Source organism: Anopheles merus, chromosome 3L (genome assembly GCF_017562075.2).
Source record: "Anopheles merus strain MAF chromosome 3L, AmerM5.1, whole genome shotgun sequence".
Taxonomy (NCBI): domain Eukaryota; kingdom Metazoa; phylum Arthropoda; class Insecta; order Diptera; family Culicidae; genus Anopheles; species Anopheles merus.
In genome coordinates, this window is record NC_054085.1 from 34825795 (window position 1) to 34840217 (window position 14423).

At 47.3% G+C, this 14423-nt stretch overlaps 3 protein-coding genes across 3 annotated transcripts; 1 reads left to right on the top strand and 2 right to left on the bottom strand.

Annotated features, from left to right (window-relative positions):
* Positions 1-523: 523 nt before the first annotated feature.
* Positions 524-1718, top strand: LOC121600064 (copper transport protein ATOX1). Its single transcript, XM_041928358.1, has 3 exons — positions 524-920; positions 1174-1252; positions 1345-1718. The coding sequence occupies exons 1-3, from the start codon at positions 918-920 to the stop codon at positions 1476-1478; spliced, it is 216 nt and encodes a 71-aa protein (XP_041784292.1). The 5' UTR covers positions 524-917; the 3' UTR covers positions 1479-1718.
* Positions 1623-3461, bottom strand: LOC121600063 (POC1 centriolar protein homolog). The gene is made up of 3 exons (XM_041928357.1): positions 2470-3461; positions 2148-2405; positions 1623-2015 (listed from the first exon to the last, which is right to left on the bottom strand). The coding sequence occupies exons 1-3, from the start codon at positions 3334-3336 to the stop codon at positions 1752-1754; spliced, it is 1389 nt and encodes a 462-aa protein (XP_041784291.1). The 5' UTR covers positions 3337-3461; the 3' UTR covers positions 1623-1751.
* A 517-nt stretch (positions 3462-3978) lies between these two features.
* LOC121599225 (39S ribosomal protein L21, mitochondrial) lies at positions 3979-5040 on the bottom strand. The gene is made up of 4 exons (XM_041926871.1): positions 4990-5040; positions 4856-4914; positions 4647-4787; positions 3979-4583 (listed from the first exon to the last, which is right to left on the bottom strand). Exons 3-4 carry the CDS (start codon positions 4702-4704, stop codon positions 4045-4047), a joined length of 597 nt encoding a protein of 198 aa, XP_041782805.1. The 5' UTR covers positions 4705-4787; positions 4856-4914; positions 4990-5040; the 3' UTR covers positions 3979-4044.
* Between the last annotated feature and the right edge of the window lie 9383 nt (positions 5041-14423).

Here is a 14423-nt window from a genome sequence, read left to right on the forward strand (position 1 = left end):
TCATTTTAAAACCGTTAACCATTGGTTTCGGCAAAGAAAGCAAAGCAAATAGAACTGATTTCTAGGTTACTACGCGCCTTTTTGTATGTTTATTGATTTAATTGAAAAAAAAGAGATATATTAACAAAAGATGTTTTTTTATTACGAAATTCAAAATTATGTGAGTTCAAATCTCCATGTGAGACCAGAGTTCAAAAAAACCATGTGAGTAAGAGTGAAAATAGGAAAAATAAATTATTTCTTTGTTTTTATCCTGAAATATGTCGAAAATACAATGAATTATACAATAAATTCACGAAACAACACAAAATAACATACCTCAATGTATGTTTTAATGATAAATAAGAACTCGCAAAGCCCAAATATATTTTGAAAGTATATTGAATCTAAAAAAAGTGGAAGTGGATTATATGAACAAATTGAACAAATTTTGACAAATTTGAATTCTAGGGACCTTACGTCAAGTGACGAATTGTCAAAATGCTCGAGATTCCACCACCTGACATTTTTAATCCACCTTGGCCTGCACCAACGCACACAATCAAACAGCATCATCCGTGGCCGATTGGTGTGCCAAAAACGCAAACAAACTCGGGCTGGCTATTTCTTGTGCATCCCAAGCTTTCCCCCTTTTGAGGCCGTGCTATTTACTATACTGTATCGGTTTGAGCACGTAAGCACGCTCTTTGGATCCTCGTCCGAGCCACGACACAATATTATTAGCAACACCTGTGTGACGTTCCCACTGTATACTGGATTGCTCTTCTCACTATTGCAACGCTGCAACGGGTTTAAAGTGCACCACTAAGCGATTTGCTTCACAGATACTCTTTGCTTTCGCTTCAACAGACACAGGGACGTATTAAATAATTGTCTCTATTGAAACTCCCTTTCAACGGCCAAGCGACACGAACATAATGGTAAGTGAACGTCCATTCAGATCGCGACAGATTAGATTATACGGCCCATTCCGGCAATCTCTGTACTTGCCCATCGGAACCACTTCCTCACATCGCGTGGTATCGCGTTCTCTCGATGTAACTCCCAGCTACGGTGTCATTGTGCGATAAGAGTGCTCAGCAGCATGAAAAACCGATCCCGATTGATTGATCATTTTACAGATGGACGCTACGAAATTGTAACTTAACAAACTGTTAACTCTTTCCTTTGCAGACTGTTCACGAATTTAATGTCGAAATGACCTGCACCGGTTGCTCGGGTGCCGTCGAGCGGGTGCTCGGCAAGCTGAAAGGTAAGCAAATAGCCAACAGTTGGCATCGGTTACCCTTGGATACCAGTATCGTTATGCATTGAATCGGTTGGATTTTCTTTTCTTTTTTGCAGAAAAAGTGGAAAAGGTTGAAATCGATTTGGACAACAAAAAAGTGTTTGTAACATCGTCGCTGAGCGCGGACGAGCTGCTGGAAACGATCAAGAAAACAGGAAAGGAAACAAGCTATGTGGGGGTAAAAAAATAAGCATGCTCAAATCAAGGATGGCAGTGCTAGGCTGGGACGTGCAAACACCTTTGCTTTGAACGAAACGAGCACGCGAAGATATTACCGATAAGCGAGCTATCAGCCACACATTCGCAGGAGATTTTTTTTGTGTTTAAAAATATGTTTTTATGTTTTGTTTACTATACTGCAACGATATATTATAAAGGGTGTATCAAAATAAGCGAATAACGACTGAGGAAAATAAAATATGAAAATAGACGACTAAAGTGGACCTTCTTGCTCGTTTCCGGGCTACGATCGTTCGAGTAGAATGTCTTCGAGTAAGGATATTCTTCGCTGAAAACTGTCCATCCTTCGGCAGATACTGTTCAACGAGACGAGCACGTGCTCTTCGAAATCAACCCGATTGTATGTGGACAACCTGGGCACTTGACGCGGCAAGGCTGAATTTCGTGCCGGCGAAGGGCGCTGCTTTCCGGTGAAACTCACACTCAATCCGGCGGCTTCAGGTGGATCGTTTTTGGGAGAGGGTTTATTCAGTTTGATTATGATTTCCTTTGATGATAAGGTAAGAGCAGGTTATATCAAAACAAGAAGTAAAAATTAAATCTCCCAACGTTCCCCTACTGATGGCATAAATTAATGGAAGATCTTAAACCTAACACATGAAGGGAACTAATCGCTAACCTCGACGGCGTCCGATATTTTGAAATTTTCCGTCTTTGTCGCATCGACAAAGATGCTCGTATCGGGCAGGTTTTCCTTGTTGCAGCTGTAGGCGGATTCGTCATCGTCATCGGCATGGGCTTCGCTCACGTCGCGATTGAAGCTGAGCTTTCGCTGGTCACTGGCTGCCGGGTGCGTACTCTCGCAGCTACTGTCTTCTGGCGTGTACAGTGAGTTTTGTGCCGAGTCATTATCCAGATTTGCCTTCCAAAGCATTACCTAAATGGAAACCGATGTAGAATATGTCAGCGTTGGCTCAATCAACCGTTGGGATTCAACTTACATGACAATCGTCACTTCCGGTCGCAAACAGCTGCCCATCTTTCGAAAATTTCACCGTCGTGACGGGACCTCGATGGCCGGTGAGTGTGAATATTTGTCGGCCTTCGAGCAGATCGATGATTTTGGTAACCCCATCGTCACTGCCCGTTATGAGATAATTGCCGGACGGATGGAAATCGAGCGAATTTACCGGCCCATCGTATATGCGGTAGTACTGGATTAATTTCCTTATGTTTATGTCGAAGATCTTCACTCGGCAGTTGTCCAGAGCGATCGCCACCAGGGTACTGTCCGGATGCCAGGCCACCTTACAGCCTGCCCCCTTCTGATCGTAGAAGCTGTGCACACACTGCCCGGTCGCCGGATCAAACAGCTTCAGCGTACGATCATCGCCACAGGAGGCGATCAGTTTACCGTTCGGCGAAAACCGTGCGCACCGCACCCAGTTTGTGTGACCGGTGAAGGAGGACAGAAACTGCTTGCGGGACACCTTCCACAGCTTGACCGTTTTGTCGTCGGAAGCGGTGAGAAGCTTCTTGCCGGTCGGATCGAAATCCACCGAGCGCACGTTCGACGTGTGGCCCCGGAACTCGTCGCTGTTGCCCAGCATCGAGGGGACCCAAATCTTTACCGACCGGTCCTTGGAGACGGTCGATATGATGCGACCGTCCGGAGACCAGCACACATCGTTCACAACGTCCGTGTGTGCCTCGAATCGCATGCAGCGTACCTGTTCGTTGTTGGTCCAAACGATTGCGGAGTGGTCGGTGGAGCTGGTCACAAAACGCGTCCCTTCTGGGTTGAACGACAGGCCGGTCAGCTTTCCCCGATGGCCCTTCAGGTGGCGTTGCAGCACGGGGTCCATCATTTTCGATCAATTTTTGCTCTTTTCGGGGGAGGCGATAGTGAACAATGGCAGGAAAGTTTTGTCAGTAGGCGCTACAAAATAAAACCGTTCGTTCTGGCAAGCCGTTTGCTTTGAAGTTTTGACAGGTCGGTCGGGATGACAGCAGCTACTGGATTGAATGTGTTCAAGCTGGCTTGAGCAGGATTGAGATGTTCTAAAACGGAATGCGTGTTTTGATTAATCGTAATTTCACTACAATTAAATTGATTTACGTAAATTACATACTGAAACATAAATATCATCATTTGAAACTTTATATCAGATGGATATTATAGCCAATTCACAGTCAATTCGTATCGATACGTGGCGAACCACCCTGTGTGTACTAATTCAATGGAAAGACGTTTAGAACAACTCGTAGCTGCATGGAGTTCGCAGAAATGAGCGTGTTTTTCTATTTTGTTCAAAGGAAATAAGCTTTATAGTGCTATTCCTTGATTGATTTATAAAAAGAGTTCAATTAATTGTGAACAATGTGTATGTGCACAAAGAGCATTTGCCTAACGAATGCTCTTTGCGATTACCCGATTGTACTGATGGTGATTCCTTCCCGCTGGCTGGATTGTTCCACTGAATCTAATTTCCCAAAACGTTAAGTTACGCCTCTTTTGTAATAGTTTGGTGATCTATTTATTAACTGCATATAAGCCCCTTTGCAAAGCATTCAAGCTAGAAAAACCGTTCCTCCCCAGCGGCTTCCGCACTCGCCGAATCGCTCAGCTTACGCTTAATGTCGATCGAGTTGATGCGAATCATCGTTTGCGGCGTGCGGTAGAAATTGATACGCGTGTACTGCTTTCGGCGCTTCTTGCGGAAGTGTGTGCGTGTGTGGGAGAGCGTCTTCTCAATGATGGTAGCCTGCACGTCGACCAGACCGGGTGTCAGCAGGGGACGGCCGATCAGCGAAAAGTCCTTGCTACCCGCTAGCAGCACCTTATCCAGCCGTAAACGATCGCCACCCTCCGGTGGCCAGTAGCCTTCAACGACGATAATATCACCGGAAGTGATTTTGAACTGCTTGCCGCACAGCTGCACCACCGCAAACAGACGCCCTTCCGAGCCCGTCTCTAGCTGCTTGTTTACGGTCTCAAGTGTGCTTTTGGTGTCGGCGAGCGGAGCTACAGCGCTGGAGCTACTCCATCGTTGGTTTGCAAATGCGGCGGACGGGGCACTCCACCTTGAGGTAAGTGGTACAATTTTAAGGGGTTCTGAAAAGTAGAGGGCAATGATTAACACTGACTCGTCCTGTAGTTGGGGTGGTAGACGTTTACCTATCAGTGTGTTTAGGGTTGAGGGTTTCAACAACCCGGCTAGTTGGCGAAGAAACATTACGGAAGTGTTTTGTTCCCTTCTTTATCGTCTGTTTGGTTCCGGCAAACTCCGGATCAGCTTTCGGTCCGGTAGTACTGCACCTACAAGGACGTAAACAATCATTGGAACCGGCAAGCAAACCACATGCGGTAGATGTTGTGCACATTACCCTTGTTGGATCCGCTTAATCTTGATGTAGTTCTAAGAAAGCAACATCCACTCCACTTTCTAGGGAGGAAACAAAATAATAAATTTAATTTATTGGCTTTTATTCAATTGTTTTCTGAAGCACGGAAAAGGCACCTGCAGATATTTAGTTGATTTTGTAACCACGAGCAATCTGTCATCGACATCGACAGAGATGACAGTAATGACAGATTTGTTTGTTGTTGTTTTTCGATATTCAAAAGAACAGTTTTTAGCTTTTGGGAATTACATTTTCTTTTCGAATTGATTCAAGAAACAATTATAGAAACAAATCTAAATTACAAATAATGTATGGGAAAACGTCCCAACTATAAAGCACACATTCAATAGTTCAATAGCTCAGAATGTATAAGATTTTGCAATCTTTCTTTAGTTATTTCCATTCCCCGACACTACATGAGGCAAATTATGAAACAAAGTTGCAGTATTTCGCCACCCACACAGTGGATTCCGCACCAAAACGGACGCATTTTCTTTTATTAATTTAGCACACGCCTCGACACTGGAGACAAAACGTTCGGATGCCCACTGCTAAATTCGCACAATGAAGAGGCACTTTTTTACCCTTCAAAATCCGGCAAAGACTAATTCCCAAACCAGAATTTTCTTCAAAAATTAAACAATTCATTAGAATCTTTTGTACACCGGCGAACGAACGGCAGTGTACGTAACGATGTACCCCCCAATCCCAAAAGCTCATGTCCAGATTTGTCGCTCTGCTTTGTGGGTGGCTGAGGAGCAGAAATCGTTGTGGTTTTCAGTGTGTGTCCACTGTAAACAAAAGAAAGGTATCTGCTGCTGCCCACGAGATTCTTGTGCTGTTTGTGTAGCAAGCGAATGTGCGTTTGAAATTTTAAAAGCGATTTCTGTCTCGCTTGCTGAACACTGAAGTAGTGAACGTTTTGCTTCCAAAATCATAAAGAAACAAACACAAAAAGAACGACCAAAACGCTTCGAACCCGCGTTTTTGTTTGCGCGCTTAGACAAAACCGTTCACGCAGTGGCAGCCGCGCAAAGCACAATGACACGCGACCGGATCGCAGTTGGCGGGCGCTGCTCTTGCGCGCCAAGTTCAAACGGTCAGTTTGCGCGGGCGGAACGAGCGTGCCACGGTTTGTGGTCTTTATTTACATTGCTCTACAATTGTCATCGTAAATTACCCTTTGTTTGGAGGGATCTCCCATGCTCGGTAGTCTCGTAAAAGGAAGCGGAATGTGCGGCCAACTGGCGTTGAATGGTGTTGAATGTTACTTTGTGTGAGCTTTCAACCGGGACACTTTTCAGACGGTTCGGTATGTTCTGGTCGTTCTGGGAGTACCGTCGCCTCGGTTGTAGATTCACGGATTGTAAAACACGACGCCGAAGGGTGTTGAAACTCTTTTTTGCAACATTTTCTTTGTTTCGATCGATCGAGAACGGGTTTTTGAATTGACTTTTGAAATGCCTAAGCGTCTTTGGAATTGCTTTAAAAAAAAAAAACTAAAATTGCTTCGAACACTTAACACACACACTCACTCACCCTGTGTCTCTACCAAATCTACCCGTAAATCTGTACTACCAATCGTGTCTTAATTGTACAAAATGATGATTTTACAACGAACTATTAGCGAAGCGTGGGCACCGTACCGTCGATGATGTGACACTGTTAGCACTGATCACCCGTTCTATGCAATTGACCACAGGGGGCGGGTTTTTTTGCCAAATCTTACCATTCCTTGCCGTGTGATGTCCACCGCCATAATCGACCAGGCAGAAGAATCGTTACTGTTCGCGAGCGTGATTTATGGCGGGTGACGAACAACCGTCACAACCGTGCTCCATGATTAAGGCGGAAGAAAGACATAAAACAGCCATCCTCTCACCCGCGTTCCGACTTCTTCCGGCAAGGACGGCCGGTGTGCGGAACGGGAGGGTACCCTAGAGATTATGATTTGCTCACTTCATCAGCTTTAATTTGACAAACGGGCCGAGGATCAGCTGGACGCTAATGAAGATTTATTTACAAGCGACGCCCGACGCCCCAGAGTCGCGCGAGCGAGTCCCTGCTGTGGCTGTGCGATCGCTACCTAGCTTGCGGAACGTCCAGTGGTGGCTTCGGTCTAGGTTTCTTCTCCCTCCGGTGTGCCAATATTCACCTTCACCCCGTGCTGATAGCTCCAAAGGGTGCTCCTTCTCGAGTGGCGTTTTGAGCGTATAAAATAACAGCGCCGTTTGGTGTGGGCACCTCTAGCTGTCGTAAATATCTCGCACAACTCTCGCCCTGCTCTCCGAGGTGTCATCGGGCTTGTTGCAGAGGTTGTTAGAATGATTTAGCTACCAGGCACAAAAATCTTAGCAGCCGGGTTCCGTAGGCAGAACGGCAATTTGCCACAGTTGCACACCCCCCTTGGTAGTGTTGCAAGAGTGGTTTTACTGGTGGGCTTTACTAATTACAGCCGAGTACGAGTATGACCTAACCCAAGCTCCCCCGCTAAGACAAGGGCAGACTTGTATGCAAAGCCGTGAATGACTTACCGGCCGAACACGTCTCACACTTGACAGTTCCGTCTAGAGGACGGTTCCTTTATTTCCCACCAAATCTCACCAAAAACCGTTCTTCACTCCGGCATCGATAATTTCCCACAAACCCATTCCCCCATTCCAGCGATTGGTGCTCATTCGGCAGCCATAAATAAACAGCGGTAAAGTGTTTTCTGCCTCTCAACGCGTGGGATGAACACCCTTCCACACCGTGCTTCTCGCAACGGTCTTCTGTGGCCCCCGGTGCGTGTCAGCCATCCAATTCCATAGATGGCAGTTAATCGCTGCCGCTTGTCCACCGGGAGCAGGTTCGTCTCTTGCTGTTCTGCGGCACTGTTGTACCTCATTGTCCTTGCCTGTGTGTGTGCGCCCGCAATTCTACCAGTGAAGACACAAAGGACGCATCATCGATGAAGAAACGCTCGCATCTTTCCCAAAATCGGACTAGCGAGATGATCGAGGTGTGTGATGCATTCGTGTGCAGCTCGTTACGGACGATTTGCATTTTCGGTGCACAATTACAACACCTTGCCCCTGGAAGATCGCACGGTTCATCATTCGCAAGATATAAAGAAAGGCATCAACAAATACTTGAAGCCTTTACCACCACCGTGCTGTGTCCCGGACTGCTGGTGGGCGTGATTCTCACCATATATACACCATGGACAGTAAGATGACGGAAAGAGCGGGGTGTAAAAAAGGAGTTTTTATTGTCCTTAATTTTAACATGCGTCTTTTTACGTGCCATTTGTTTTCGATTATTAATTTCCACTGCGCAGCAGACCGAACCTGATGAGGGGTCGCGGTCACTTTGGCTCTGCGGACGACTTTGCAGTGTGGCGATATTCAGTGTTTAAAAATTAACCAGCAAATTAGGTTACCTTTTTGTGCGGCTCTGCTTTCTCGACGTCGTTTTTGTTGAATCAGGTGAAATCCTGTTTTTTATAGTAAGACCACGTTTTAGTGGCACAGTGGAGACACACAGGGTAAAGAGAGTACTAACCAACCAACTTTCACCTTGAAGAGTGATCTTCATTTGGCATTAAGCCATAATATTAATATTGGGCCGACCGGGTCTTGCACACTCATTGCACACAAACCAACAGCCGAAGTGCAGAACGCTGCCGATGCAGCTCAATCGCGTCCTATACGCTGCTTTATTTGATGTCTGCATTTGGAAGATTCCGCCGTACAGTCGCGTGGGAATTCGTGACCTATAATGAAGTCCACTAAAGCTAAGCTCCGTAGGTTGGTATGCAAGAATTATACAGCCGTGTGTAAAAATAATAACGAACCAAACGATTGCAGTTAAGAGCACGTTCAGTGGTAATACCAGTCCGGGTATGCGTTGCCAGTCGCCTGCAACTTACAATCAGTGCGTACTAGCTGATCGAGCAAAAGCATGTCCATCCGTGCCTCACTGGAGCAATCCGAGCCAAAGACATCGATATAACAAGATGCATAAAACCGTGCTAAAGTTGGGCTGCTGCACCAAGCCTGTAATTAATATTACAGGTACATAGCTCCCCGCCCTTTAGCCATGTTTTGCAAGCAGCACTGTGGTCATTATAAATCGACCATCCGGGGTGACACGGGGACTTGCTATACCTGCTCGTTTGCCACTGATTATGTCATTTCGGTGCATACGCGATCGCGATCTTGCGCGCACACCACACACCAACACTCCCTGCTCGCTCGCTCGCCCGATAATGAAGGTAATAACAATAATAAACCGGACAAAATCAAGCGTGTCCAGGCCGCGGTCCCCGGAGGGCACAAATGGTACCGGGCACCAGGCGGGAAACCTTCTGACCTAACGGTCCCAGTAACGCAGACACCACCAGCGGGCCTGCGAAGTGGATCGTAATTTATTTCAATTAATTTTAATGCTAATTTAGATTAGAGTTGGCGCATAAATTAACACCGCTCACATGATTATGGGGCGAGTACGCGGGGTCCAGACCGACATCGCGGTCCAAAACTGTCTGATCCGGTTTTTTTTGTGTTGCCTCTGTCTGCTTGTTACAGTTTCTGGTGCTGGTGGATCGATGCCTTTACTGATGTCGTTTCGAGTCGAGGATCGAATACTGTGGTTGGGTTTTTTGCTGCAGTGGCGCCAAAAGAGAGTTGAGATTTGATCGTGCTGGGTACTGGCCGGAACTGATTCCAGTAGCTGCAGTGTGTTGTATGAGGTGGTGGGCGATGTCTATTGCCGATCAATCATGTCACACTACTTCGGGATACTAGATACACGAGGGGGAGATACAGTATTGCTGCAATGCTTCTCGTTAAGTAGTCCGAGTGAAGTATGCAGGTGATCAAGTCGCATATCGATAGTGCTTGCGCTATTTCGCTTGTTTCGCTTGTAATTCGATTCTGCAAGTTTCCTTGTACGAGTAAAGAAATATTGAAAGACACGCCATGTTTAGGGACTGCATACCCGGTGTCTAATGATATGCAAGCGCAAGCGTAAATGGAATTGTCCACATTTTCCACCGATGAGCTTTAACCAATCTCCTCCCCTTCCGGGGATGGCCGGTCGATGTTTGTTCTTAACAAGCGTTGCAAGGATGATGTCAAAACACAACACCCGAAGCTCTCCCGCCTGTGCCATCGATTGCAATGATTGCAGGTAATGATTTATGAACTTAATCCCCACTGAACGCCCAAAGTGGGAACGATCGCGCAAAACGAACAACTTCCTCTGGAGGTAGGCACGCAACACCTTGTACTGCACGCAGCGCAAAACAGCAACGCAGAGAGGCAGACGACCACCCAATCGCTCATTTATGGCTTCATTCGATCGTTTGTTCTTGGTTGCACAATTAAGTGAGCGCGTCCATCCTTGGCTGCCGGTGCACTAAGATGGTCATTATTATCGGATTAAGGCTTAGACCTAGCGTGTGTGTATTGATTATCCGGGAAAATGTTTCGCAGGGAAATTGAAAGAGCGTGTGTGTGGTGTGCGATGGTCCCCAACCGTTCCTCTTAGTGTGTGTGTTGCCTGTGCTTGCCCAAAATTATGGACCGAGGGAAGGATAAATTTGGTATTAGCCCCAAAACGGGAGCATCGATGAGAGAGTTGCCCAGGTTGGGATGATTCCAAAAATGGGCGACGCGGATGTGGAACATTGTGCTTGTGCGAGAAGAATCGACCCTCCTGGAGGTACTGGTTGGATGGTCGATGCCGAATTCTTGTCTTTAAAGGGATGCATTTTTATAAATAATATCTTCGGATCGTGAAAAGACACATACGGCAGTAGCTCATGCTAATGCATGTATTTCAGCAACCAACAAATTCCTTGTCAACTCAACTCACGCTCCAACAGCGATCGGTTTCATTCGCATTGCCAACCCACTTTGAAAACGGTTGAACACATTCCGTGGCAGGTAATTTGTTGTCCACTGGTTGCAGGTTGCCCAGTCGTATTTTCCGATAGGCAAAAACGCATAATACAGTAATCCCATTCCAGACATACCTAGCTAGGGGTAGAGTGATCAGCACATAACTTAACATTCCACCCCAGAGGCGCACCGCGTTGTCACACGAAAGGACACCAAACGCTACACAGCTGTATGCTGCATTCCTAAGGTGGTGCAGTACAGCTGAGGAACGCATACACAATCGGTTCCCAAAACGGCCCGTAGCTGGCTTTCCGCCGCGTCGCCGGTAGCCACCGGACAGGCACGATTCGGACCGCTTGCCCTAGACAATCCACGCTGAAACTCCCAATCCCCGGCACAAACATGGTCAACACGGACGGCAGAACACAGAAAACATGTAAAAGCTCGTTCTTTGGGGGCAGCAAAAAGGGGGGGCCTGGTCTTGTGGTTGCGTTGTGTTTTTTACCTTCACCTACGCATGATTGCCCGTATTTGGAAGAATAAAATTTCGCCATCGAGAATTCATAATTTATAAACCTTTTTTCAGCTTTGCTTCTTCGTTCCGTTTCCCCGTACCTGTCCGTCCTCCATCCCGGCTGGTGCCGTCGACTGGTGGTTGGTAGTATGTATGGCCGGGAATGGCCTTGTGCTGGACGAGGGGTGGCCTCACTCTGGCCACAAAGGTTTCGCATTTGACGCGCTTGCCCAAACATGGACGCCACCACGGCTTGTCTGTGTCCGGTGGGCTCACAATTAGGATATGATGGCAGTGGTGGAGGAAGGTGGTTCCGCGCACTTTGTCCGATTAATTATAGATATACCCGAATAGGGTCCCCCGGATCGGGCTAGATGGTGCCCGCTTGGTGCGCCGATCGGGAATTGGGAACAAAAAGCTTGCCAGAACTCCAGAAGATGTCCAGAGTAGGTAGCACTGGAGCGGTTGGGAAATGTGCCCAAATTGGATTTCAATAGAGAGGGCTGTTGTCGTCGAGGAGAAATCTTCTGAAATCGGGAAGCCTAAACAGGAATCGCTGAAACAAAAAGGTTAATGGTTTCTAGAGGACGCATATCGAGATGAATCATATTTACTGGGTGGGCTAACGCGGTGTGGCACCTTTTTAACAACCGGATTAACTGTCCCGCCCGGACAAGACATTGCACTTAAACCCCACGGGCCCCTGGAGATGTCCAGATTGATGTTGCTTAGGAGTCTCTGGCTCTGATTGAACCGTGTAGGTATTTAAAACTATTTCAAATTAATGATAACGTGTCATAGCATGCTTCTTCGAAATCGAAACGAAATCAAATATCCTCGGGGTCCTACACAAAGACTCTGTAGGACGTACAACTGGGTGAGGTAGCACCGGGAACGACAGTTCTGATACAAATTCGCAACACCTTCCTCCGCGTGTGGACGCTTACATGGGGACCGGTTTGATCGCAACCAGCGGTAGGTCTCTGCGTACTCACTTGCATGACCGCAATGCAGCTGCTGCATCCGCCGAGGAAGGTAGATGGTGACGCAGAGACCCCATGTACACCGTGTACCTCCGAAGCGGGCCGGAGGAACTTGTGGATCTGCAGAAGTAAAGTTCGCTCTCTCTCAGTCTCTCTTTCTGGTAAGATTACCCGCAACGGCTCGTGCGAGAGAGCGAAATGGCAACAATAATAAATACACGTGGGTGTCTAGCTGGTTTTTCGAGTTGTTGCACCCTTCTTCTCGCTGCGTGCTTCTTGCGGTATGTGGCGCTCTACGTCCTCCAGATCACCGTCTCCGTCTCCGTCCGCACCGTGCACGAAACGCAAAACCGTCGTGTAGATTTGTTTGTATAGACTCGTTATTTCCATATAAGCAATCAAAAGACCAGCGAGATGGCGTGCGGTGTGGCGAGCGATCAGAGCCGCTAAAAGCCCATTCCCGATCGCGCCCTCCGCTCGTGCGCACAGGTATGATCGAAAATGAGCAAAACGAAACGGTACCAACCGAAGGGAGACAACTCATTCATTCCAATCACCCGGGTGGTGTGGGCAAACCAGTGATGCTGGGGGGATGAAGGGAAGTTGCACGAGAGAGGCCACGGCACGGAATTGATGCCGTAGCAGCCAGTCTGTCTACGAGTGGGCGCTAAGATATCGACCACGGTTCGCGTGGAAGGATGGCAAGCGAGGAGAGGACTTTGGAGGAAGAGATGTGGCACGCCGGAGAATGGCACGGTATCTCTTGAAGGGCCTGCACTTCCTATCCACCTTGATCTGGGGATTGTAGATGTTGAGATTAACAACATCAGGGGCATGCTTTAACAGTGGGTGACATTTTATACCAAAGATGGATGGTACCGTAATGAAATTATGTTAATTAATTGTGGACTGATTTTTGGGTGCATAATTTATAAGCCGTCCTATTTACATGGAAATTGTGCTGGAGCTTCTGTGAAAATGACACAAATTTATTAAATAACTCAACCTTGATAATGCTTTAGATGTACTCGTTAGCTCCAAGTTCGTCCAGTAACCGAAAAAGGGATCCCGAAGCTATAATCCTCACGAAATGTTTCTTCAAACAATCGCTTCATCGGAGAAAAATTGAGCCATAAAGCAAGCAAGTACTCTCCACCTCTGCAAAATCAACTTCAGCTCTGCTGCGGTGTATTCCATAAGAACAGTACACCGATCATTTTATGAACGGACAAACAAACGGCGTACACCTACTAGGGGTAGAGCAGCACCCAGGGTATAATGGTGGCTGCCCGTGTATATGCAAAAGGCAAATGTACTATGCACTGTCAACAAAAGCGCATGTTGCCGTACTATACTCGAGCCATTATCACCTTAAATGACGACCTCCGGGATCTGTTTGCGTATGTGCGTGTGTGGTTTTACTGTAATCGGTGTAGCCACAAGTGGACAGTGAGTTTAAGAGTATTGCTTCAGGGGGTGCACGGCACTCCGTGCGTTCAACCATCCAAGGCCGCACATACACACACACACAGACGCTGTTCCTGAAGTGCTGTTGTGTTCCTGAAGTGCTTGCCCGAAGAAGAAGTGCGTTTGACCTCTCCACGAGGGAAGCGACCGGTGCATGATCGCCCCCTGTTTGGTGGAGCTCTACGGCAAGCTATAATAGTGCCTTATATGGTATATTTCCGGGGCTCTGCCTTGTAGTAGGAGGAGGTTCCAATGGTGACGTCCAATTAATGCGGGACAGGCATTTCTGTCATCTCTGCCCCCTTCTTTGCTTGCGATCGGCGATCGTTAAAATATATTTATATCGTATAATCAGCCCATTTCGCACAGCAGGCGACGACGAACGCTTAAGTTTGCCGGCGGCATCACCAGGCCCGTGCCGTCCGCCTAATGCGCTCTTTGTGCCTTGCTAGCTGGAAGCCTACGAATCTTGTTACTGCTGACTTCCAAAACCTGCGAATGCTGCCGCGCGTTAGGTGTCGATGGCTGTGGTTTCACCTGTCGGATTTGTGCGACCGCCTTGGGGGGAGATCGTGCGTGGCAATTGTCACTGGCAAGTAATTAATTATCTAGTAAACTAAATCGTAACGGATACACGGTTTAGGTGATGGAAGGGGGCGAAGTTGTGTTAGAAGGCAGTCGTCGCCGAGGCGTCATCCGTT